The sequence below is a fragment of the Microdochium trichocladiopsis genome (genome assembly GCF_020744255.1).
Source record: "Microdochium trichocladiopsis strain MPI-CAGE-CH-0230 chromosome Unknown B0I36scaffold_10, whole genome shotgun sequence".
NCBI classification, from domain to species: Eukaryota; Fungi; Ascomycota; class Sordariomycetes; order Xylariales; family Microdochiaceae; genus Microdochium; species Microdochium trichocladiopsis.
Window position 1 is genome coordinate 1,162,508 of NW_025763553.1, and position 19,853 is coordinate 1,182,360.

The 19,853-nt window shown below is 56.9% G+C and overlaps 7 protein-coding genes across 7 annotated transcripts; 3 read left to right on the forward strand and 4 right to left on the reverse strand.

The window, feature by feature from the left end:
* Window positions 1-250: 250 nt before the first annotated feature.
* B0I36DRAFT_251391 (uncharacterized protein) lies at window positions 251-4,808 on the reverse strand (the record flags this gene model as incomplete). The annotated part of the gene is made up of 2 exons (XM_046150612.1): window positions 251-427; window positions 486-4,808. 2 exons carry the CDS (start codon window positions 4,806-4,808, stop codon window positions 251-253), a joined length of 4,500 nt encoding a protein of 1,499 aa, XP_046007276.1.
* Window positions 4,809-6,887: 2,079 nt separating this feature from the next.
* On the forward strand, window positions 6,888-7,658 carry B0I36DRAFT_28719 (bladder cancer-related protein BC10-domain-containing protein). Its single transcript, XM_046151619.1, has 2 exons — window positions 6,888-7,021; window positions 7,116-7,658. Exons 1-2 carry the CDS (start codon window positions 7,005-7,007, stop codon window positions 7,558-7,560), a joined length of 462 nt encoding a protein of 153 aa, XP_046007277.1. The 5' UTR covers window positions 6,888-7,004; the 3' UTR covers window positions 7,561-7,658.
* Window positions 7,659-7,969: 311 nt separating this feature from the next.
* Window positions 7,970-9,331, reverse strand: B0I36DRAFT_367522 (flavin-containing amine oxidoreductase; the record flags this gene model as incomplete). The annotated part of the gene is made up of 1 exon (XM_046159480.1): window positions 7,970-9,331. The coding sequence occupies one exon, from the start codon at window positions 9,329-9,331 to the stop codon at window positions 7,970-7,972; it is 1,362 nt and encodes a 453-aa protein (XP_046007278.1).
* Window positions 9,332-10,299: 968 nt separating this feature from the next.
* B0I36DRAFT_28751 (uncharacterized protein) lies at window positions 10,300-11,350 on the forward strand. The gene is made up of 2 exons (XM_046151624.1): window positions 10,300-10,556; window positions 10,645-11,350. Exons 1-2 carry the CDS (start codon window positions 10,541-10,543, stop codon window positions 11,217-11,219), a joined length of 591 nt encoding a protein of 196 aa, XP_046007279.1. The 5' UTR covers window positions 10,300-10,540; the 3' UTR covers window positions 11,220-11,350.
* A 130-nt stretch (window positions 11,351-11,480) lies between these two features.
* On the reverse strand, window positions 11,481-11,927 carry B0I36DRAFT_367524 (uncharacterized protein; the record flags this gene model as incomplete). The annotated part of the gene is made up of 1 exon (XM_046159481.1): window positions 11,481-11,927. One exon carries the CDS (start codon window positions 11,925-11,927, stop codon window positions 11,481-11,483), a length of 447 nt encoding a protein of 148 aa, XP_046007280.1.
* Window positions 11,928-14,335: 2,408 nt separating this feature from the next.
* B0I36DRAFT_333742 (ribonuclease H-like domain-containing protein) lies at window positions 14,336-17,377 on the forward strand. The gene is made up of 4 exons (XM_046155260.1): window positions 14,336-15,234; window positions 15,309-15,547; window positions 15,607-16,729; window positions 16,809-17,377. Exons 1-4 carry the CDS (start codon window positions 14,436-14,438, stop codon window positions 17,141-17,143), a joined length of 2,496 nt encoding a protein of 831 aa, XP_046007281.1. The 5' UTR covers window positions 14,336-14,435; the 3' UTR covers window positions 17,144-17,377.
* B0I36DRAFT_296591 (phosphoglycerate dehydrogenase) lies at window positions 17,378-19,722 on the reverse strand. Its single transcript, XM_046151898.1, has 3 exons — window positions 18,063-19,722; window positions 17,681-17,960; window positions 17,378-17,602 (listed from the first exon to the last, which is right to left on the reverse strand). Exons 1-3 carry the CDS (start codon window positions 19,433-19,435, stop codon window positions 17,495-17,497), a joined length of 1,761 nt encoding a protein of 586 aa, XP_046007282.1. The 5' UTR covers window positions 19,436-19,722; the 3' UTR covers window positions 17,378-17,494.
* Window positions 19,723-19,853: the final 131 nt, after the last annotated feature.

Sequence of the window (19,853 nt, forward strand, 5' to 3'; positions counted from 1 at the left end):
AATGTCATCAGACCACTTTTGTGTCCACCCAGAAATCTGCAGCAGGTAGAAAATGCGAAAGCGGCTCCTGGAGCCGTCCAAGTTAACAGTGCAGCTGTCGAGTACAAGATGGTGGCCGTTGCCGAAGAGCAAGAACGCCTAGGCAATGCGAAGAGGCTTGAGTGACCGCGAAATCATAAAAGGCATGGGAAGGGTTCGACTCTATGCATAGAGTGGCACACTTCTTCGTTGCGTCCCTCAGCACGGGCAACTAGTAGTTGTGGTGACGAGCTGCTTCGCGAACACGGTTGGCCATGTTCACCATCGAAGAGATGTGCTTCAGAATGTTGTCGTTTGGCGCACGGCTACTGATTTGCAGATACAGGTGCTCCAGTCTGGACACGAACTGGCCCATGATATTCGGGACGACCTCGCGAACTTGAGAATCCTGCGGGCGAATGTTAGCAAAATGGGCGTACATGAGTCTGTGCTTACGAACAACTTACAATATGCGGCATAGACGATAGTAGATTGTGGAGAATGATCTCGAGCCAGTTGACCTTGTCACGGGTGTGCGAGTGCTCGAGGTTCTCGGAGATGACGGAGCCAACTGAAAGGAGTACCAGTGCAGGGAGCTCCTGTAGGAAGTTGGCCTTGAACTTGACAATGTACTGGTCAAAGACCTCCTGCTTGCGCTCTCCTTGCAGCCAACGGACAAGTGCCGTCTCGTAGTCTCCGGCCTCCATGTGTGAAGCAATATTGCCGATCAGATCTTGCAGCTCATGGTCGATGTTGCTCTGAGCTTTTGTTGGGTACGGCACGAGTGCGCGGCTGTTAGGGTTGCTCGCGGGAGAGTCGTACCCCTGCGAATATTGTGAAGGCGCAATCTGCTGGTGGCCAGGCGCGCCTTGACGCAGAGACATCTGGTCCTGCATCTTCAAGAAGCTATCTTGAAACTGAGCCTGTGTTGTAGCCATTGCGGACACAGTATCCGAAAGTCGAGAAACGAGTGCCGTCAGCTGATCAATCTTCTTGCTGTCGGCGATGTGGCGTTGCTCGAGCTCCTCAATCTGGGCCGCAGTCTGGACCCTGACGTCCTGGATCATTGACCGAGATGCAGCAACAGCCATATCACCAAATATGGGCGTGATCGTGTTCATCAAGGTCTGCTGGAAGGACGCCTCCATATCCAATGCGACTCTGCTGACGACCTTATCCGAGATTGCCTTGGATAGCTCAGGCTTCTGCAGAGCCTGCGCGACAGCTGAGGGCAGGAGCTTCTGCATCTGGTTCTGGACCGAGTGCGACACCTTCCCGCCGATCTTGCTGTCCAATTGCTCCGTGATCGTCTTGGAAATCAGAGGGCCGAGCTGAGGAACAACGCTCTCATCAAACTGATCGTTAATGAGCTTGGTCAGGACAGTCTGAACGTTGTCGTTCAGGACGCTCGACACCAACTCGAGAAGCTCTTTCTGCTTCTTCATAAAGTTGGACTCGCGAGCGGCAAAATCTTGTTCCAGGCTTGCACGGTGATCCTTCATCTCAGTTGACACAATCTGCGAAACACTTGTCGACAAGCTGGAAACGACCTGCTGAACAACCCCCTGGATTGATTCGGGAGACAACGCGGACGAGGCCTTGCCGTCGTTCCTGGGCGTGCTCGAAGCAGTGGAAGCCATACTGCCGTTCGTTTGCGCAGCCTCAACGCTGGTTCTATCAGCAGCAGCGGCCGCCGCGGCCGCCGCAGCAGCAGCCTTGTCACGCTTCTTCCTCGTCTTCTTCTCGCCCTTCTCAGCTTGGGCATTTGGTGTCGCCAGGATGTCCGCCTCCTTGCGCTCAGTGGCGGCCGTCCCAGCCGCAGGTGTGTCAGAAGCAGCCTTCTTGGGCACAGAGTCCACAGCTGTCGAGGCTGCAGGCAGGCCATTCTCTTTGGTGCTCGACTTGTGAGCGATGCGGATAGGGAGCGCCTCCTCAGCAGGAGCCGTCTCGGGAGGGACGATATTGCTTGGGAGTTCCTTTAGCTTCGCAATCCTGACAAGGCCGGCCTCGGTAGCATCAACTCCCGCAATGACCTTATTGTCCTTTGTCCAGCCAAGCTCTGGTTGTTTCACCCAGATACCGGTCATGCCCTTTGAGTGCATCGCGTAGAGCTCGAAAAGCGTCTGCTCCTCCCCATCAGACGATGCAGCAGGGTTGACAAGAATATCCAGGCTGCGCAGGATGCCCTTGTTCGCGAACGAGTACTCGCGCACACCGCTAATGACAGCAGTCGAGTCAGGCTCGGGGATGGAAGAATCCTTCGCAACCAGCTTTTGGATATAGTCGACTTGTGACAGACCCTTAATCGTGTACTTCGGGGCCGACAGGTGGAGGAAATAGATCGAGTTGCGTGTCGGATGGCCAACAACAATCATGCCGGTTGGCGGGTGGTACATGACGCTGCAAACAGCATCGGACTCCTTGGAATGGGGTAGGTTGAACTCCTGAACAGGCTTGCCAAGGGCCAGATCCCACAATTGCAAGGTGTGATTCTGCTTCATGCCGACAATCATATAGCGAAGGGCACATCTCTTCTGGTAGGGCCGTTGCTTATCCAGCAATAACACAGAAGTCGGCCACGCTTTCTCGCCCTCTGGAGTGGTGTTGAGGGTCAACAGGGGCTCCTTGATCTCCAGGGATGTGTGTGCTGGCATCGGGAACCGCGAGTCGGATCCCTCTTGCGCCGCTGTCAGATCGCGCACATCCCAGAACTTGACCCGGCCGGACTTGTCAAGCGACACGATGGTGGTATCATCCTGACTGAAGGTGAAGTCCTTGCCAGCCTTTCCAGTGTTGATCTTCAAGGCACACTGCTTGGTGAGCAGCTCAGTGTCCACCACACGATCGTGTCCTGCCTTGAACAAGTTGTTCTGCATGATGTATGCGGGCCAGATGATGTTAATAGTCTTGCCACGTCCAACAGCAAAGAATTCGGGATGCGATGAAGAGATCCTGGCACGGGTCTTCAAGACACCGCCAGGAGCATCACCCTCCTGATTGTTAGTGACAGGAGGGAGAGCGAAACCATGCTGCTCTGGGTGGGGATCGTCGAGGTGGTCCTTGTCTCCATTCTTGATCTGCACGTAGTAGACAGTGCCACTGATACCTGTGCCAATGATTGACTCCTTGGGTGTGGCATCCATGTCGGCCGGCGTAGTGGAGACCGAAACATTGAAGATGCGATCCTTTGTATCGGTGAAAAGCTTGGCATCCTTGCCGTCTTCCTGGCGAATCACGCGCAAGCCCCCAGCCTTCGACATGCCGTAGACCATGTACGACTCCGTGGCGCAGACAAGGTTGCGATCGATCTGATCGAAATCCTTCTTGAGGCGGGCGATATCGAGGACGACATCGTCTCGGAACTGGGGCCGAGGCTCTTCGCTCTCGAGCATGGTGATTGAGATCCAAGGCTTCATGGGAAAGTTGTACACCTTGACGGGCTCGGACTCCTCCTCGATGACGACGATGTCGTCAGCTTCAGCGCTTTCCCAGCTGTCTGCCACACCTTGGGCTGTCTCATCGACGATGCCCCGGATAGTCTGAGCCACATCAGGCGGATAGGCCTGCTCAAGCAGTCCACGGTTCTCGGGTCGGTCCAGCTCATATTGGATGTCCTTGGCCGCGGCCTCTGCAGTCTTGCGAAACTCGGCATCGGTCTTGGCGCTCATCATGTGCTCAAGCTCGTCAGCAATGTGGCCATGTACGCCGTGCCCCGTTGCACGAGCCAACGCTTCCTGTGCCTCCTGATCTGCCTTTCCAGCGAGATCATGGATTGCCTCGGAAACAGTTTCTTTGTGTGCATCACCATGCTCGCCAGCGCCGTTGGGCGGCGTGGGATGCTGGTCATGCTCCTGTTCGCCATGCGGCGTGGCCTGGCTTGGCTCCTGCTGTGCTGCCTGCCCGGCCCATTTCTGGTCGCGGGCATGTCCCGGGGACGAGGCAGCACTAGGAGCCTTTTTGAGGATCTGATACGGCGCGGACGTGCCATTGTGCGAGTGCTGCTCCGTGTACGTAGTGGACGTGCCAGGCGTGGACGACTTGGGAGTCCTGTTTTGTGGCGAAGAAGCGGCTGCAAAGTCATCGAATGGATTAGCATAGTCGAACTTTGTGACGTGGCGTGTGGGCTCGTGCTGAACGGCAGGTGATTGAAACTCGTGTTTCGCCGGCGGCGATGGCGCATACTCGTTGACATAACCGTAGCTGTGAGGGTGTGGATCATGGTGTGCCTCTTGCTGTTCAAGCAACAGCCGCTGGTGACCATAGTCTCTGGAGTGGTCTACGGTGGACTCGTTGGTCGAGGGCGGTGTCATTGTGGCAGGCTGCGACGACTCATTGGTCGAGGTCTGGTCATGCTGAGATGGCTTGGGACGGTTGAGGAGGTTGAGGAGATAGGCCTGGGTGTCGGCAGGCGGAGCGCCAGTGTTCCAGTTGGCTGGCTGGGCTGCAGGCTGCTCATGAGCATGCTGTTCATGGTGCATGTGGTTGCCCTTCATCAACGTCGCCAGCAGACCCTGCGGATCGACAGGCTTGGGGACGGGTGCGTGGATCGTGGGCCGGCTCACGCTGCCGTCAAAAGAGCCCTGGTGAGGCTGCGAGACAGTCGGCGAGGCCTGCGATCCGTGGAAGGAGCCGTGGCGAGAGCCATGCGAGCCGACCGAGCCAGCCTGGGAGGAAGCCTGCTGTGACTGCTGGCCAGCACCGCTGAACTTGAGGAGGTGAAGCAGGCTGTTGCTCTGCTCCGCCTTTGCGGCCGAGGGCAGGCTGCTGCCAATTGGCCCGAGGTTCGACATGCCGGGCGGCTGGTAGGAGCGATTGAAGTTTGGGCCGGTTGGAGGAGTGGGAGCAGGAGGCGGGAATAAATCTGGGGTTTCGGCCGTCTGCTCACCACCGTAGAAGGAGGAGGAGAAAGGTGCAGGCGAGTCGGCGGGCGCGTCCGAGTCGTCGTCATTGACGTGGCCCTGGGCGATGCGGGCAGCCTGGAGGCGAGCATACATTGTCGCCAGGTGATGGTTGCTCGCCATGCTTTAGCTAGGGCAATGTGGGCACTGTCCGTTGGGCGGGTGATGGCGCGGTGACGGGCAAAAAGTCGGCCGGCAGAAAAGGCGGCCGCGTGCGGCAGCAGCAGGCGTTGCACCAGTCTCGTCTCGTCTCGTACTAAGCAATTATTAGCACTGGGCAAGATTCCCAGTCTCACAAATCGCCCGCCGCGAATCGAAGTAGGCTGCGCAAAGAGGGACAGAGCACCGCCTGGCAGTTGGAGAAGGGCGACGACGCGAGCAAATGCTGGACCTGATGGTGAAAGTGTGACGAGAAGATGAGAAGGGCACAGGCTGGTGAAGGCGGCAACACAGGAGAGCAGGCCACAGAAAAGAGGTCGGTCGAGGCGGTCGGCCAGCTGGCTCTGCGCTCCAACCTCGCCGCAGCAGGAACGGGACTGGGGGACGGGGGATGGCTTGGGCGGAACCCAGCTCGTTGCCCTTGTTTGATTGTGCTTTGGCGCCCAACCCCGGCTGGGAGCTCATGACCCCGGAGCGGCAGTCCCTTCCTCCTGGGACCTGCCAGCGGAGAACCCGAGCCCGATTTCAGGATGCCGCGTTGGACAAGACCCCGTGTCTGAAGAAGCCAAGAGGACTTGACCAGCACCTCGATCTGAGATTCCAAGAACGGTCCCCGCTTTCTTGGGTCTGTATTGTCTTTACTTGAAGCACTCAAGATGCCTAGCTATCTGACTGGGGGAACGAGGTGGCTGTCGGCGGCTGTCCGTGCTCACCTAGGGTACGGATGCACCATCCGTTCGATAGCTCGTGGTGGCCGTGTAAGCTACAACAGGCAGCACATGATGACTGTTTGCAGGACGAACTGCTCGAGATCCTCGTGGACAACGAGGTTGGGCAACGATGCAGCACACGGGGGCCCGCCTCGAGGGGGTGCCATTCATTCATGCATGCATGCGCGGCGAGGCCAGCACGTTTCGAGCATCTGGCGGGATTGGGTCGCGCCTCGCCGCCAGTGCGAAGAAGCTGCCAGCGATGCCATCTCCGCAAGGTGCACGAGCCGGCCCTGATGCGCCAGTCAGACGCGGCCATGTCATCGCTCCGAGCATGGGTGCAAGTGCATGGGGTTGTGGCAAGGCATGGCCCGCCGTAAAAGGGCCTCCCAGACCACAGCCTCTCTAGACTCATTGACCAAGGTAGGGCCCACGATTCTCTGGCTGACGTCCGAGTGGCCGAGGCGTAGACCAACGGCAACCATCCTCGTCCGAGCTAGACGCTTCATTGTTTTCTGGCAGCTTCAGGAGGCCCAGCTTTTGTATCAGACTGAAGCGTTCTATGTATAGCTGAACTGTGGCAGTGGTAACTAGTTCATGAACAGTCCCACTTACGTAGGGGCGGGAGGAGGCTGCTAGCAATTCTCCAACCTTGGAAGTGTCCGGCGCTCAGGACGCCATGATCAGGGCATGCATTAGGTAATCCGTTCTTCAGCAATGATTTCATCCTCCCACTGTTGCCGCACCTTGTCTATGGCGTGCGTGCCCTGAGATCGAGCAGGCACTTCTCCGCCTCCTTCGAATCACGCCTCGTGTCGCTCATGCCAATATCCACCACAAAACAACACAGTCACTGCTCGCGGCGCCAGCGCCAACTTGCCAACCAGCATCAAATCGAATTGTACCACGGCTTGAGTTCTGCCCTCGCGAGAGCAGCCCTGCAGGTCCATCCACATCACGACAGTGACCCCGAGACCCCTCCATCTACATCAGTCCCGCCTTCCGGCCACTACTGTTTGATTCGACCCGCGGCTCGAACACTGCATCAGCACGATACACAAGTCATTGGCAAATCCCACTCGAGCAAGAGCCGTCCTTCTTGTACCACCTGTGGCCTCTCAATACCGCCCAGACACATTCCGAAGACGGATACGGACATCCGCAAAGCACAGAGTCTACCACACGGACCGGCACCTAGTGCAGTCACATCTTTGGCGCCATGTTTTGTTTAAGGAGGTAAGACGTGTTGGGGCGACTCCCCAACGGCTCACGCACTGTTTTTCCTGGCTCTGGAAGTGAACATCATGCTGATTGTGCTTCAACGTCGTAGCTGGCTTCCGCTCCTCTTCATCCCGACCAACGCATCGCCCTCCTTCATATTTCTCTTCTTTGTCTGCACATACTTCCTGAACCGGCCGTGTGTGTACTGTTCGGTTCTGCTCGCCATCCTCTTCGTCACGTCTTGCTACTGGTCCGACCGGTGCTTCTTCGACTTCAGCAGCAACTGGTTCGCGCCGCGGTCACCTTCCTCGCCCGTCGGGTGTTCCACGAATGCGACATGCTCTACATCACTCTCGGATGACGTCGTCGACTCGTTCAATGCGACTGCGCTTGAGATGATGAGCACAACCGCTTCAGCATTGGCTGGCGCTGCGGCCGACGAATTGGCAAAGAAGAAGGCCGAGTGGACTGGCCTGGGCATAGAGTGGCTGCGCAGTTTGCTCGGTCGGCGCGAATGGAGAATCGAATGCATGGACCTGGACATTCGATTATAGAAAGTTTGCAAACGAGGGCGAATTTGCCAAAGCCTCCCATTCTCAGACCCTTTAGATGTTATCATGCCTTGTAATAATTTAATAACTGCTAGCATTGGTTAGCTGGCGGTCCTTGGCACTTGGTTATGTCAGTCCTTCTTGCATGCGTGACCACTGGCAATCCTACTGATGGAAATGGCTGAGAAACATTTCTGAAGTGATCGAGTTCGACTGCAGGCTGACTTTGATGTCGCGTCCTTATTTGTGATTTACAATGAAATAAGAAAGAGAAACTGAGCGAGTCAAACAGAAGAGAAGGCGCCGGGCGCAAACAGAAACCAATATACTCGTGGCGAGATTGGGACATACTAGGAGAATTGATCTAGCCACGTCGGACACAATGCCCCGAGCGCCTCGCCCTTTACAGCACTTATATCTCCTTGTCCAGGCCCTGCAAGACCTCCCTCGCAGCCCGTTGGCCTGCGGACACGGCTCCCTCCATGTATCCTACGAAATGCGTGGCCGTCTCGGTACCCGCCCAGTGCAGCCTGCCGATCGGTTTTCGCATCCAAGGGCCCAGTGTCGTCCATGTCCCTGGTGTTGGTGTAGCTACCGGGCATCCCATAGACCACTCCTCCTCCATCATCGTGTGGATTAGGAACTTGGAGGGCTCGCCGGCTTCGGATCCAAACGCAACGCACAGCTCTTCGAGGACGACCCGCCGGCGTTCGTTGTTGTCGAGTCCAAGGAAGCGCCTCGCCTTGGTACCGACAATGAAGGCTTGGATCTTGGGTGGGTTGCCACTGGGTGGCGTCGCATCGTATGTTACACTACAGTAGCCGTCGTAACTCGTGCTCTCGCCGCACATGTCGTTCTCGGCCCAGAAGCGGCGGGGGTATGTTACCATGGCCTTGATGTACAGACCCATGGGCAGGTTGTGAAGTAATAGCTCCTTCTCTGGCGGCAGGCTTGGCGAGAAGACAATTTTTTGCAGAAGTGGTGGCGGGACAGCCAGGATGATCTTCGATGTTATGTAAGTCGTCTTTGTTGTTATGACCTCGACATGGACTTCGCTTGTTTTGACTGAGACGACCGGCTCGGATAAGTGTACTGTCTCGCTCGTCAAGCCCTCGCAAATCTTGTTTGCAATAGCCTGCCCGCCTCCAACAAACATGTGGTTTTGCGCGCCGCCTTTGACAATCGAAAGACTTGTGAGTGAGCCGCCGGCCTTGCAGTAGAAAGCTGCGTGGAGGACAGAGGCCGCCGAGACACCTGAACCCCAGAGGGCCTCAAAGATGAGTGAAATGCCCGCTTTGCCTACCCGGGTCCAGCATGTCCTTTTGAGCCAGGCCTCGAGCGACATGACGTCTAGCTCATCCGCATTGGGTGTCCTCCACGGCTCTTCGACATTGACCGATTCGCAGAGCTTCTCGAATTTGCGGATAGCCAGGTAGGTGTCAAGAGCTTCCCACAGCTTGAGCGGTGGAACGAGACCTTTATAGCCTTTCGATGTGTTTTTGCGGACGGACATGATCTGACCTTCGAGTGGAAGCTCAAAGACGTCGATGCCATACTCCTTGGCCAGTCCGTACATGAGGTTTTGGCCGTCTCCAACGAACGCTGCACCACAGTCCCAATAGGTGCCATCTGCTTCGTGGACCGTCTTCGCGCGACCTCCGACACGGTCTCTCGCCTCGAGAACGAGCACTGACTTGCCCGCTTCTTTGAGCTCTTTCGCAGCAGCGAGTCCCGAGTAGCCACCTCCAACAACGATACAGTCGTATGTCGACATTGAAGCGCTTCTTCGTGCACCCTCCTGAGGCATAGGGGTTACGTCAAGAATAATAAACGTAAATTGACAATAGCTGCGGCTAGTTGAAGTACAACATCATCCCGCGACAATAGTGAGCAACGCAAAAGGTAAAGCAGATCACTCTCGGGCGTTTCTCATTCCTGGTCGTGGAACAATGGGGTCATGAAAGCGTATCTGTGGAAGTCTGCTTCACCAAAATGTCCCAAAACACTACTGGATAAGCATACACTACACGGCACCACACGCTGATTCGACAGCGCGTGCTAACCCCGGCCAACTGAGCGGCTGACACCACGTGCTCGCGAATCGACGATAAAGATACCATTGCAATTCGGGTAGCTCGGGACCTGGCCATGGACTCATCTGCCGCGACCGTGTCCGTGGCGTTGGGTTCTTATGGGTTCTTATTGTGCACTGCTCGACTCGGCGACCTCCCTGTGATTGATCACATAGGCGATATCTGGATTGCGCGGAGGTGTAACTATGATCTTGGGTGACGAGACTACGGCCAGGTGTTTCAGGCCTCTTCGCAAGAAAGTCTTGGTCAATCGTTCCTAACGTGGACCATGCGACGACAGCACCACCAAGATCCGGCATGGCGAACTCATATCCCACAATCTCTTGTCGCGTTGTCTACATCGTGGCAGTGCCGGTAGACCAATCGTTGTGACTGCCCCATCGTGACTACCCGCTCTTGTAAGAATCTCTATTCTTGAATCCCACCTCGCTCGGGATCCTTGGAAACGTGGTGATGGATGTGACGAAGCATATTGGTGTTCACGATGGAGCTTGCCTGGGTGTCCATGCGAGAGTGCTGGGCCACGAGGCATCCCCCAGCTCAAGTGAGCTAGCCCCACTCTAGTCCCTGACGACCCGGCCTGTCCAGGGCCTGCCCAGGTCTGAACGTGCGTGTCGCAGTGGTGCCTTCCAGGCACTGGGCAATGACGACCCCTACTGCGCTGCGGGGCACCTCGAGACACCACTTGGGGTTTCTTCACCCTCCCGAGGCCGCGACTCGTCTTCCTGTGGTCCTTCGCGACGCCGACAGTGACAGTGATTTTGCACACGTCGATTACCTGCAGGTTGTTCGCCTTCGCTCACCATCACACATCTGGACGTGGGTGGACCGCCACCCGTACAGTGCCCCATCACATTTTGCGCTCGCTCCTAGGGCACCACCCCTCCATCATGAATCCATACGAGAGTAAGTTTCTAGCCTGTCGCAAAGCAATTCGCAACCCAGTGTCGTCTTGATCTTGTCAGAGAGCTACACGACTTACAATGGCCAATAGTCGAGCACAATATCAAGGCCAGCGAGAGCCGGCCGCATCGTCGAAGACCGGACATGTCCACGTTCACGTCCCACCTCCACCAGATCTCTGCCGATTCAGAGCAAGGCCAAACGCGGCCGCACGCAGTGCCCACACCAGTCGACACTGCAGCCTTGTTCAGGCTCCTGCAGGACCAGCTCGGCACTCTCGCTTCCGACGCGCCCTCCGAAGAGAACCGACAATTTCTGGAGCTGCTCATGTCCAGCCTCGAGGTCGACATTGCACACCCGCCCGAACACATCCCCGGCGTGAGCCAAGAATATGTGGATAGTCTGGATCGCGTGTCAAGAAAGAGCATAAAGGACGATGACTCGTGCCCTATTTGTGCAGAGCGGTATCTGGATGACCAGTACTGCCTGGTCGTCGAATTGCCCTGTCCGGGCCGGCACAAATTCGACTTGGAGTGCGTTGGACCCTGGCTGCGGAGCAAAGGAAATTGTCCCATGTGCAGGCATGACTTTAGCAAGAAAAAGGTCCTAGAACTGCCCAAAGACGAGGAGGAAGAGGAGGATGATATGGATGGACTTTACGGTTAAGCTATGGATATGATATAGCCATCTCGGATACAGTTGGTAATGCTACCGACTTGTGCGTGTCAAAACCCGCTTGCACGTTCGCGCAATCAAGAAGTTGAGAGCTCAATTTCATCCAAATACATATCGTAAAGCGCGGATCCTGAGCATTTACACATTGTATTTACAGTCGGTCTACCCGTCTACCTAGACCTAGCGGTCGACATGGCAAACGCCATGTCCACTTTCTACACGTGAGCACCAAATTGTGCCTCTTCCCAAACTTCAAGGCTTGCCACTCTTCGGCGCACTGCCAGTGTGGCTAGCCTTGCCGCTGCCCTGTCCGGGTTTATCCTCGGTCTTGCCTCGTCCCGCCTCCGCGGTTGCCTTGTCTGTGGGGCTTCCGTCGAGCGCGGCACCGCCAGCGCCAAGACTTTTGTCCTTCTTGGCCTCGGCGCCCTCAGACTCGGGCCGCGTCTTGGTAGGGTCGAAGGCCGCGGAGCTGTGAGCGGCTTCACTGTCCTCGTTGGAGTACTCGTGCGTCTTGGGCTTGAGGGATTCGCGGTCCTGATCGTCTTTGTATGCCATCCTGGCTAAAGCAGATTGGTGGAACGCTGCTGCGGCTTGTGGTCGGACTGAGGCTGGTGCAGAAGATCTAAGAGTCGGAGTTACTGGCGACTTTGTGGCGCTGGCGAGGCGCGCCACGGAGCGGAATGTGGTGAAGCTGGCCATGGTTTTATTTGTTTTTGTTGCGTGCTTGATCTGGCTGATCGACTATGATACGGTGGGGTGTTGGGGTGTTGGGGTGTTGCTGTGACTGTTGCAGCCAGTGTTCTGTGTATGCAAGCTTATATTGTGACAATGAAGTGAAAGAAATGAAGCCGTGATCCCTAGCAGTGGAAATTGAGGTCATGACTTCCAGAAGCAATGCTAACGAAGAGTTGTGGTTCTGCTAACTTGTGTGACGTCAACATGTCGTCTCGTCCTCGGCCTGGAGCTTCTTGCCCGGAGCAGCAACGGGCGCCCCACCCCCAGATTCCAGACTCCCTAAAGCTGCCCACTGCCGGGAGCTAAGCAATAGCGCGATGTGGTTGGACAATTCCGCTAGGAGCTTCAAGGTTGAGAACCCCAACAGCAGGCCGGTAACTGATGGTGATCTTTAGAAATGATTCCAGGTTCGTTCTCATTCCCATGGCCACGAGCCCAGCCATTTCCAACCTTCTCACAGAGAACAAGCAGCCAGCCTGGGTGAACGTTGTGCCACGAGGCTTTCAATGACCTGTCATTGGATGATGTGCGACACATCTCTGCAGGTATCAAGGCACAGCCTTGTCCACAGGTTGGCACCCAAGGAGTCTGCCTAGCTGAACTCTACCACAGGCCAACGACCCGAGAACACGACCTCGTGCAGGCTACAGGAACGCCGGCCAAGAACGACGGGTTGGATCGTTTGCGTCTGATCCCCTCTTCTGCCTCCAGCCATGAAAAGTTATCATAAGCCTTGTCACGGTGGGCGCCTGTTTGCAATGTGATGACAGCAGACTAATAATCGGTCCCGTTGGCTCGGAACTGCCCGCATGATGAAGTATCGCACCCTCCAAGCGCCGTGGAGCACTCTTTCCAAATGGCCTGGCGAGAAGAACCTTGGAAGTCGAAACTGACGTCCCTAGCCGCGGACGGTCCCCCGCTCCGTTTGCTAGCTTGCGTCAAGCATGCGGGAGGCCGACCACGCGCAGTTGGGCGGCGTGCCTCGACAGCAGGTGTGCCCAGGCTTGGTCCGCAGGACCAACATCCTGTCCAGCACTTGAGCGTTGCGTCTCCACGGGTGCACCTGCCATAAAGCTCGCTCTACGCTCCGTTGCTTTTGCCACTCAACTTCGGGCGTCATCGTGTTGAGCATCTATCCATCTTTCTTGCAGGCTTTATTCGCTTTTGAGAGCACGGGCTATTCCCATCTCATTGCGTTGGCCTGAGCAGGACGGGGACCTATCGTTTGTTGTCCCTGCTTGTGCCGTCCCAACTCGTCTCGGAAGTTCGACCCTGGTTGTCGCTCATCAGAAGCTCACCTGGCACTCACCATCAGAGACAGCCGGCCCGCGCAGCAAACGTCCTTCACAAGCACGCGCCCCCCAATGATCCCTTCGCAAAGTGTGAAGTAGACCAAGTTGCAACACGCCGTGTTTGCACAATCATCAAACTCCTGGCCATTCATACCTCAATAATCACGCTTTGTAAGTCTGCTCCCGATATATCAATGTCATCCCAGCCGAACAAACCACCCCCATGAGGAACGCAAATCCTACAGACGAGAGACTGTCACCTGATTCGCGGCAGATGTTCTTCTCCTCACTCATAGCGAAGCGGTATGCTCGGCCGCAAACTTCATTTCTTTCGCAGAGCACCTCACAATTGCATCCTCCGCCAATTCTCACTTATACTAACAAATCAGCAGCATCCACGCAACTTTGGTGGTACAGTCCACGTACCAAATCGCATCACAGCAGCACAATCGCCATCACAGTCCCTAGCCCCGCCACAACCAGAAGGCATGTCTGACCAGCCAAGAGGCAGAGGTCGTGGAGGACGTGGTGACCGGGGCGGCTCGCGAGGCGGGGGCGGCAGGGGCCGCGGAGACGGCGTCTCATTCTCCGGCTTCGACGGCCAAGGCAACCCGCGCGGCGGTCGTGGCGGTGGCGGTGGCAGCCGTGGCAGTGACAGGGGCGACTTCCGTGGCGGTGGGGAGCATCGTGGAGGTCGCGGTGATTACCGCGGTGGAGGCAGAGGAGGTGACTTCCGTGGCGGGCGAGGCGGTGGTCGTGGTGGTGGCCGAGGTGGTGACAAGTTCGCCGGAGAAGCAGAGGTCTTCAGGTATGTCTTAACAGCACCGCACGCCCCCACCAGAAGTAGAGCTCACACTATCACAGACCCAACCTAGCCCCCAAGCCAGATTCTTCCACGCAGGCTCTCGAAGACAAGATCTTGAGAGAACAGCTTGGAGTAAATGCGCTCGCAAGCAAGATGGCGAGGACGCAGATCTCCAAAGGAGCCCAACCGGTTCTAGGCGAACACTTCCCTTGTCGTCCAGCGTTCGGCACAAGTGGCCGCCCAGTGTTGCTTTGGGCGAACTACTTTGAGATGAAGATCAAACAGCAAGCTCTCTTCAAGTACCAACTCGATGTAAAGCCGGTGCAGAATAAGGACAAGAAGCAACAAGCCAAAGACGCGAAAGGTCTGAAGCTGATGAACATCATCAAAAGCGCTCTCAGCCAAGTTGCACATGGTCACCCTCTGGTGACCGAGTTCAAGAATCAGGTTATCACGCTGAAACCTCTTCCGCTCCCAAGCAACAACATCGTGATCGTCAACTATACACTGGAAGGACACGACGATCAATATGAGGTCAAGTTCAACGGACCCGTCGACGTGGACTTGTCAGCGTTGTTTCAGTACCTCACGACTATGGATGATCCTACTGGGAGCAAGTCCTTCCCGAAGTATGAGGATGTCATTGATGCCCTTAACGTGATTATGGGTCACAGTCCCCGAGGCAATTCAGAAATCGCGTCGATTGGTCGAAGCCGCTTCTTTCCTATCGATGGGCCAACGCTTCGGACTGAGAGACAAGGACTGGGCTGGAATGAAGCCATCCGAGGTTATTTTCAGTCTGCTCGACCGGCAACTGGTCGTCTGCTGCTCAATGCAAACGTCAGTCACGGAGTGTTTCGTCCCGCGGGCCCGGCGACCAACCTTTTCACCCAGGCGGCCCTATACAACTTGCACACGTTGCACAAGAACATGTCCAAGCTTCGGGCTCGTGTCACCTACCTGGGTGATAAAGGTGAGACGAAGCGGGTTGTGGTGAAGATGATTCAAGGGCTTGCTTCGCCTTACACTGCCAAGGGCAAAGAGGCGAAGCCGCCCAAGGTGACAAGGCTGGGCGCAACCGCCACTGAGGTAGAGTTCTACCTCACTGGTCCGACAGGGTCAACAAGCTTGGCACCCAATCGGTACTACACGGTCGCCGAATATTTCCAGAAGCGTAAGTTATCGAGTCTACTATGGACATCATTGCCAGAACCGGCCTCGACTAACCCGAAACCCTTTGATTCACAGGTTATGGCAGAACTGTCAACCCGAACTTGCCAGTGATCAACATCGGAACCTCTCATCGACCAGTATTTATGCCCGCAGAAGCCGTCGAGGTCATCCCGGGCCAGCCATTGCAGCGTAAACTCAACGCAAGGGAGACTCCGACCCTGATCACTTTTGCATGTCGCTCACCAGTTGCTAATGCAACATCAATCACCACGTTTGGACGCAGGTGTCTTCAGTTGGACAACAACGAGAAATTGGTGAGTTCCGTTGATTCTGCGCATGGAAGATGTGCCCAGTTTGCTAATGACTTTCCAAGTCCGAGTTCGGTGTCGAGATTGAGAAGGACCTGCTGACTATCAACGGCCGGGAGCTTAAAAATCCGGATATAAAATACAACAACCAGAAGGAAGCTAATCCGCGCGAAGGCTCGTGGAACATGAGAGGAGTCGAGGTCCTCAAGCCTGGTGCCAAGATCGACAGGTGGACATTTGTCCATGTCGACCCAGAGCCTCGGGACAAGGACACCGTCACAAGTATCATGAACGGCAAGTTCAAAGTTCTTACAAACATGGGCATACCCATTGCCGAAACGCCCATGCATCCTCAAGGTCTTGTGGTAAACACCCGAACTGGGCACCCAGTTGATGCTGTGCGCGACGCGTTCACCGAGATTCGAAAAGCTTCGGGTGGGAAGGGTGCGCAGTTTGTCTTCGTCATTCTTGCTCAGAACGACCCAGATGTCTATGCCGCGGTCAAGAGTCTTGGCGATACCGAATTCGGCATCCATACTACTTGCATGGTGCGGAAGCACTTCGCCAAGGACAAGCCGATGGACCAGTATTTCGCCAATGTCGGTCTGAAGATCAACCTCAAGATGGGTGGCAACAACCACCAGCTCAAGAACGACATTGCCATTATCCGTGAGGGCAAGACCATGGTTGTCGGCTACGACGTCACACATCCGCCCCCGGGCTCCAACTCACCCAGCCTCGTGGGACTTGTGGCAAGCGTTGACAAGGAACTCTCTCAGTGGCCAGCTGCAGCTTGGGCCCAGGATGGTCGTGTCGAGATGCTCGGGGAGAAGCTGCGTGAGAAGTTTGACGAGCGTCTTGTGCTTTGGCAGAAACACAACCAGCAAAGACTGCCTGAAAACATCATCATATTCCGTGATGGTGTATCCGAAGGGCAGTTTCAGCAGGTCTTGGACAAAGAGCTCCCATTGATCCGCGAGGCATGCGCTAAGAAGTATCCTGCCAATAGCGCACAACCAAAGATCACTGTGGTCGTGTCTGTGAAGCGGCACCAGACGAGATTCTATCCGACGGCCCCTAAGCACATGACCAAGTCACGCAATGTAGCTACCGGCACCGTTGTGGACCGAGGCGTGACCCAGGCCAGGATCTGGGACTTTTTCCTCGTTGCCCATGCCGCACTGCAAGGTAAGTTTCCTCCCACATTTCCACTCTACTTGTTTGGTTCACAACCCAGGGTACTAACCGTTTCTCTCTCAACATATAGGCACCGCCCGGCCGGCGCATTACACAGTTCTTCTTGACGAGGTTTTCCGCGCCAACCTTGGTCAAGGCGCTGCCGCGGCCAATGGCATCCAGGAGCTCACGCATGAGATGTGCTATATGTTCGGTCGTGCCACGAAAGCCGTGAGCATCTGCCCTCCAGCTTATTATGCAGACATTGTCTGCACACGTCAGCGGGCGTACATGACGGACCTGTTCTCAGATGCGAGCGACACGGCGTCCGTGGGTGGTACTTCGTCGACGAGTCGTGCTGGTTATGGTAAGGACATATCAGTTGAGGTTCATCAGGATCTGAGAAACTCGATGTACTACATTTAGGGGGCCAAGTTTGAAAGTTGGGTCACTGCAGCTGAGTTCAGTCCAGAAATATGTAGATTGAGACGTCGGGGCATAGTGTCGCACCAGCTAGGGAGCAAGTTTTTATGGAGATCGGCCAATTGGACGAAAATGATGAACTGGAGTCTGGGAATCTGGTAATTAATGACAGAGCTCACGAGCGATCATATGTGTCAAAGGATCAAGCAAAGGTTGGGTTTCTTCAAGCTGTGCAGCGCAGCAGGCAGTTTTCATTCTCCCACATGTGCTCGCTAAGCCTTTCTGCAAGTCTGGTTGCAAGCCCGGTTGCAAGTCCGGTTCGCTTAGTGGCATGCTATCAACCGTGTGCGTCGTCTAACCCTCGAGCTGCACGAGGCTTACATCCAGGATGCCCTCGGACCGCTCGAGATCCTCCACGACAGCACGACTGACGGTCCCACTAACGCCCAAGATCATGAGCGCCTCGTTGCCGGCTTTTTCCTGCGCGTCACCTGGCACACCTTCAACGCCAGCAACAGCAGAGTCCATCCTCGCCAGGACTGGCAAGCCCGCGCCTCCTCCGTCAGGCTCCTTCCCCTCGGGCCCGCTTTCCTCCTCCTCCTCCAGGCTAGCAACCTGCATGAACCGGATATTGATCCCATGCTTGCCCAGTACCAGCCCCACGCCGCCAATCTTTCCCGGCTCATCGTAGTTGTGCAAGATGAGCAGGGAGCCCTCGGGGACGAAACTCGACGTGAACCTCCCCAGCTTTGAGATGTAGATGTTCTTGCCCGACACATAGCCCTGGATCATCTGTCCGCCGCTACGATTGGCGCCACGACTCCTGCTCCTGGCGGTAGCAGCAGCAGCAGCAGCAGCAGCAGCAGCAGCAGCAACGCCGCCACCAGAGTCCGTCCGACGATGGTGAGGATCACCAACAGACCGCAGTGTGACCAGGCTCGCATATGCACCGGACGATGACCCGTCGTCACTGCTGCCGCGCTCGTGGACCTCGTTGATGACGATGCCCTTCTCCTTGGCTATGAGGGTCGCGTTGACAATGTTGACGTCTCGCCCGCCCGAGTCGGTAATGACGGACACCAGCCCTTTGACCAGGGCGGCAAAGAGCGGGCGCGTGTTGGACACGCCCGACAGCTCTCCCTCGTAGACGAGCTCGAACTTGGTGCCGCCAAGCAGGCCGCCGCTGTTCCGACCGGCCGAGGCATAGTGCTGCGTGTACAGGGCGCCCATGCGCTCGACGAGCTTGACATAGGGCTGCAGCTTGCGGTACTCCTCCGGGAGGATCAAGGGGGCGTTGACGGCGGCGGTGGGCAGGCCGCCACGCAGGATGGTGAGCATCTGGGAGCAGACGTCGAGGCTGACGTTTTCCTGGGCCTCGACGGTGCTGGCGCCCAAGTGCGGCGTCGAGACGACCTTTTCGTGCTCCGCCAGCTCGGCCGCCACGCTGCCTGGCTCCGGGGGCTCCTTGGTGAAGACGTCGAGCCCGGCGCCGGCGATCCAGCCTTGGTCGAGGGCCTTGAGCAGGGCCGCCTCGTTGTACACTCCTCCCCTGGCCACGTTGAGCACCCTCGCCGTATTCTTCATCTTCTGGAACTCGGCCTCGCCAAGCAGGTCCAGCGTCGACGCCAGCAGCGGGGTGTGGATGGTGAGGAAGTCGACGAGGGGCAGCAGCTCCTCGAGCCCGCCGGGGATCAGCTCGACGCCCGCCTGCTTGGCCAGCGCGGGACTGGCGTAAGGGTCGACGGCGAGGACCTTCATGCCCAGGCCGATGCACATGCGGGCGACCTTCATGCCGACCTTGCCCAGGCCGATGATGCCCAGCGTCTTGCGCCCGACCTCGACGCCCACGAGCTTGCCGCGCTCCCACTGGCCCTGCTTGAACGTGCGGTCTGCGCGGCCAATGTTGCGCGCGGTGGCGAGCAGCAGCGCCACCGTGTGCTCGGCGGCCGCGACAATGTTGCCCGCGGGCGAGTTGACGACAATGACGCCGTGCCTGGTCGCCGCGTCGACGTCGATGTTGTCCACGCCGACGCCCGCGCGGGCGACCACGCGCAGCCGGCGGCCGGCCTGGAGGACCGCGGCGGTGACCCTCGTCTCTGAGCGGACAATGAGCCCGTGGTACGACGGAATGAGCTCGACCAGCTCGGCGGCGGACAGGCCCGGGCGGGTGTCGACGTCAAAGTCGCCGGAGAGCAGGGCCAGGCCGTCGGGAGACACCTTTTCGGGCACGAGGATGCGCAGCCGGCCCGGGCTGGACTGTCCGGAGCTGGTTGAGGCGAGAGCTGTCGGTGCCATGATGATGATGACGACGGTGGTGGTGGGAGTAGAGGAGTAATTGGGTCTTTCACCGTCCGGGACCTGTTCTCTATCTCTCGGTACTCGCAGTGGTCGGGATGCTACAGGATCTTGGAATAAAGGCGGAAAAGGGGGGAAAGAAAACAGAATATGACAGCTCGAGCTGGAGGAAGCTTATGATATTTGGATGCAGCGGCAAGGTGAAGTGTCAATGGCGAGCTAAACCAACCTCTGAGTTGGCGCTATGCCGTCTCGGGGCGAGAGCGTCCGAGGACGCAAGAGAGACCAGAATGCCCCCGCCCACGTTCTCAGCACACACACGCACACACGTGAGAGGTGAAAGCAGCTGATGGAGGTGCACAGAGCAGAGCAATCCGAGGTGCAGGCCGAGCTGTTGACGCCGCCATACATACATTAC

Excerpts from the sequence above, each read along its gene's own strand:
- B0I36DRAFT_333742 (XM_046155260.1), top strand. The coding sequence starts at position 14,436 with ATGAACATCATCAAAAGCGCTCTCAGCCAAGTTGCACATGGTCACCCT. Across the intron at positions 15,548-15,606 it reads TGGACAACAACGAGAAATTG|TCCGAGTTCGGTGTCGAGAT; the intron begins GTGAGTTCCGTT and ends TGACTTTCCAAG. Across the intron at positions 16,730-16,808 it reads TGCCCATGCCGCACTGCAAG|GCACCGCCCGGCCGGCGCAT; the intron begins GTAAGTTTCCTC and ends CTCAACATATAG.
- B0I36DRAFT_296591 (XM_046151898.1), bottom strand. The coding sequence starts at position 19,435 with ATGGCACCGACAGCTCTCGCCTCAACCAGCTCCGGACAGTCCAGCCCG. Across the intron at positions 17,961-18,062 it reads GCGAGCCTGGTCACACTGCG|TCGTGGCGCCAATCGTAGCG; the intron begins GTCTGTTGGTGA and ends CAGGAGCAGGAG. Across the intron at positions 17,603-17,680 it reads GAGGAGGCGCGGGCTTGCCA|GCGCTCATGATCTTGGGCGT; the intron begins GTCCTGGCGAGG and ends GCCGGCAACGAG.